The following is a 311-nucleotide window of genomic DNA, read 5'->3' on the forward strand; positions in this document are numbered from 1 at the left end:
GGTGATTGTGGTGGACCTCTGGTGTACCGGAATGGGGACAGCTGGACCTTGATCGGCATCGTCTCCTGGGGAACCACCAACTGCAACGTCCGTGCGCCGGCCATCTACACCCACGTCAGCCAGTTCCGAAACTGGATCGACTCCGTTGTCACTCAGGGATGAGAGCCGGTGTCAGAGGGATCCCGTCACCAGGCGCTGCCCCCCGGCACGGTGAGCTCCACAGAGCCGGCAGCAAGACACCCCAACCTCATAATAAAGCATCAGCACTTGCAGCTTCTGGCTCCTTCCCTCTCGTGCCGCCGGCTGGGGGG

At 62.4% G+C, this 311-nt stretch overlaps 1 protein-coding gene across 1 annotated transcript in view; it reads left to right on the top strand.

Annotated features, from left to right (window-relative positions):
- The window catches only part of CTRL (chymotrypsin-like), a gene marked incomplete at its 5' end in the record, with an annotated part of 457 nt that extends 295 nt beyond the window's left edge, over positions 1 to 162 (top strand). Inside the window, one exon of the mRNA XM_009877877.1 lies at positions 1 to 162. Within this exon, the coding sequence (XP_009876179.1) occupies positions 1 to 162 (162 nt within the window).
- Positions 163 to 311: the final 149 nt, after the last annotated feature.

Source organism: Apaloderma vittatum, unplaced genomic scaffold (genome assembly GCF_000703405.1).
Source record: "Apaloderma vittatum isolate BGI_N311 unplaced genomic scaffold, ASM70340v1 scaffold39531, whole genome shotgun sequence".
Taxonomy (NCBI): domain Eukaryota; kingdom Metazoa; phylum Chordata; class Aves; order Trogoniformes; family Trogonidae; genus Apaloderma; species Apaloderma vittatum.